The sequence below is a fragment of the Lipotes vexillifer genome, unplaced genomic scaffold (genome assembly GCF_000442215.2).
Source record: "Lipotes vexillifer unplaced genomic scaffold, Lipotes_vexillifer_v1.1 scaffold216, whole genome shotgun sequence".
In the NCBI taxonomy this organism is placed as follows: Eukaryota; Metazoa; Chordata; class Mammalia; order Artiodactyla; family Lipotidae; genus Lipotes; species Lipotes vexillifer.
Window position 1 is genome coordinate 2,920,448 of NW_006779100.1, and position 2,162 is coordinate 2,922,609.

Below are 2,162 nucleotides of genomic sequence, written 5' to 3' on the forward strand. Positions count from 1 at the left end.
GACAACGACGTCTCCACCTTGCTGCCCCTCCTTTTTCCCTCCAGCCAGTTCCCTACTCCAGAAGCTGTGCTGGAAGGTGCCCGCTACATGGTTGCCCTGCAGATTGCCCGAGAGCCCCTTGTCCGGCAGGTGCTGAGGCAAACTTTCCAGGAGAGAGCCAAGCTCAATATAACCCCCACCAAGAAAGGTAGAAAGGTAAGCCAGTTGAGGGGCTTTGATCTAACATGTGGTCCAGCTCTGTTTGATTGAACTGAGATTCTTGCCTTCACACTTAGCTGAGCTGTCTGCCTGAGAGCAGAGTCGGTCTTTTTTCCAAGCGTCAAGCCCAGTCTGTCTGTTGACTGATGTTTCCCTCTTGTGTACAGGATGTGGATGAAGCCCACTACGCTTACTCCTTCAAGTACTTAAAGAACAAGCCTGTTAAGGAACTGAGAGATGACCAGTTCCTCAAGATATGCCTGGCTGAAGATGAAGGGCTGCTCACCATTGACATCAGCATAGACATGAAGGGGGTGGAAGGGTAAGCAAAGCTCTGGGCTGGGGGCTCTTTGGGAAGGGCTTGGTCAGTAGTCTGTTGGAAGGAGGGGTCCCTCAGGAATGTGAACCACACTTTCAGAACTGAGCAAGCCACCGTCCCTGGCTTAGTCATTCCCAGTGTTCAAGGGCATTTGGGCATCACCTTTTCTATGTCCCTGACACCACAGTGTTGTCTCCCCTCAGCTATGGCAATGACCAGACGTATTTTGAAGAAATCAAACAATTTTACTACCGAGATGAGTTCAGCCACCAGGTGCAGGAGTGGAATCGGCAGCGCACCATGGCCATCGAGCGAGCTTTGCAGCAGTTCCTGTACGTGCAGATGGCCAAAGAGCTCAAGAACAAGCTGCTGGCCGAAGCCAAAGAATATGTCATAAAGGTGAGGACAGGAGCTCGTGATCTTTAGTCACATGATTTCCCCAAGCTAGAGCTGAGAGTGAAGGCACCCCTTAATAGCTGTCCTGTAGCTAATGGGGAAACACTGGGGACAGGCTTAGTGTAACCTGAGAGGGAGTGCAAACAAGGTCACGGGTCACTCCAAGACCTCCCCACTTGAAGAGCCTCTTCCCTCCCTCCCCCACTGCATACACATACTCTTTGTTTATATGACTGGCCTCTGTGTACTCTCCTATTTCTAAAAGCAAAGTACGCCTTCAGGTTGTAAGCGTGCTGAGGGCTAGGAAAGTGCATGCGTATAAATATGACCTTTGCAAATGTGTGCCTGCATCTGTTTCCTTAACCTACTTGGTGGGCCTGCTGGACATAGTGACTGGTGTGCCTCCTCCTCAGGCCTGTAGTCGGAAGCTCTACAACTGGTTGAGGGTGGCACCCTACCGGCCGGATCAACAGGTAGAGGAAGATGATGACTTTATGGATGAGAACCAAGGGAAGGGCATCCGAGTCCTAGGCATTGCTTTCTCCTCTGCCAGGTAACTTTCTGTCTCGCATCACCCCTTATCTGTCTCCCTAATCTCATTCTTCTCTTACTCATATCCTCATATTGCTGATTATCACACGGTTCTTTTTCTGTTGGGCTGGCAGAGATCACCCTGTGTTCTGTGCCTTGGTCAACGGTGAAGGAGAAGTGACAGACTTCCTCCGGCTGCCTCATTTTACCAAACGACGAACTGCATGGAGAGAGGAAGAACGGGAGAAGAAGGCAAGTGACTAGGACAGGTTACCAAGTACATCTTGAGCACATCTTACAGTTCAGTGGGGATAAGAGTTTATGGTCTATGTATATGTACAACTGATTCACGTTGTTATAAAGCAGAAACTAACACACCATTGTAAAGCAAATATACCCCAATAAAGATGTTAAAAAAAGAGTTTATGGTCTAAGCAACATCCCGTGCAAGACCCTGATTATCTCTGACCTGGTCCCTGACCTCTTAAGTGCTGGGATAAGTCTCACTTCCGTAGGCAGTAGATGGCACTCAAGTTCTAGTGCAGAATTTCCTTCTGGCTTGAAGCCAGTTCCTAGGCCTTATGTGCTTCTGGGAGCTGCCATAACTGCCTCTGTTTTTACCAGCATCTGGGTCAGCTTGTTCCAAGACCTGAAAGCCACTGTGGCATTAAGCCAATCTTTTCTCTGCTTTAGCATTTGTGTTTCTACCAGGGAAAGA

General features: G+C 49.1%; 1 protein-coding gene across 1 annotated transcript in view; it reads left to right on the forward strand.

Moving 5' to 3' along the window:
• SUPT6H (SPT6 homolog, histone chaperone and transcription elongation factor) overlaps nt 1–2,162 on the forward strand; it is a 23,062-nt gene that overhangs the window by 6,958 nt on the left and 13,942 nt on the right. Inside the window, exons 14-18 of the mRNA XM_007452422.1 lie at nt 45–195; nt 366–520; nt 721–916; nt 1,327–1,466; nt 1,579–1,696. Coding sequence (XP_007452484.1) covers nt 45–195; nt 366–520; nt 721–916; nt 1,327–1,466; nt 1,579–1,696 — 760 coding nt within the window. The remainder of the gene's footprint in view (nt 1–44; nt 196–365; nt 521–720; nt 917–1,326; nt 1,467–1,578; nt 1,697–2,162) is intronic.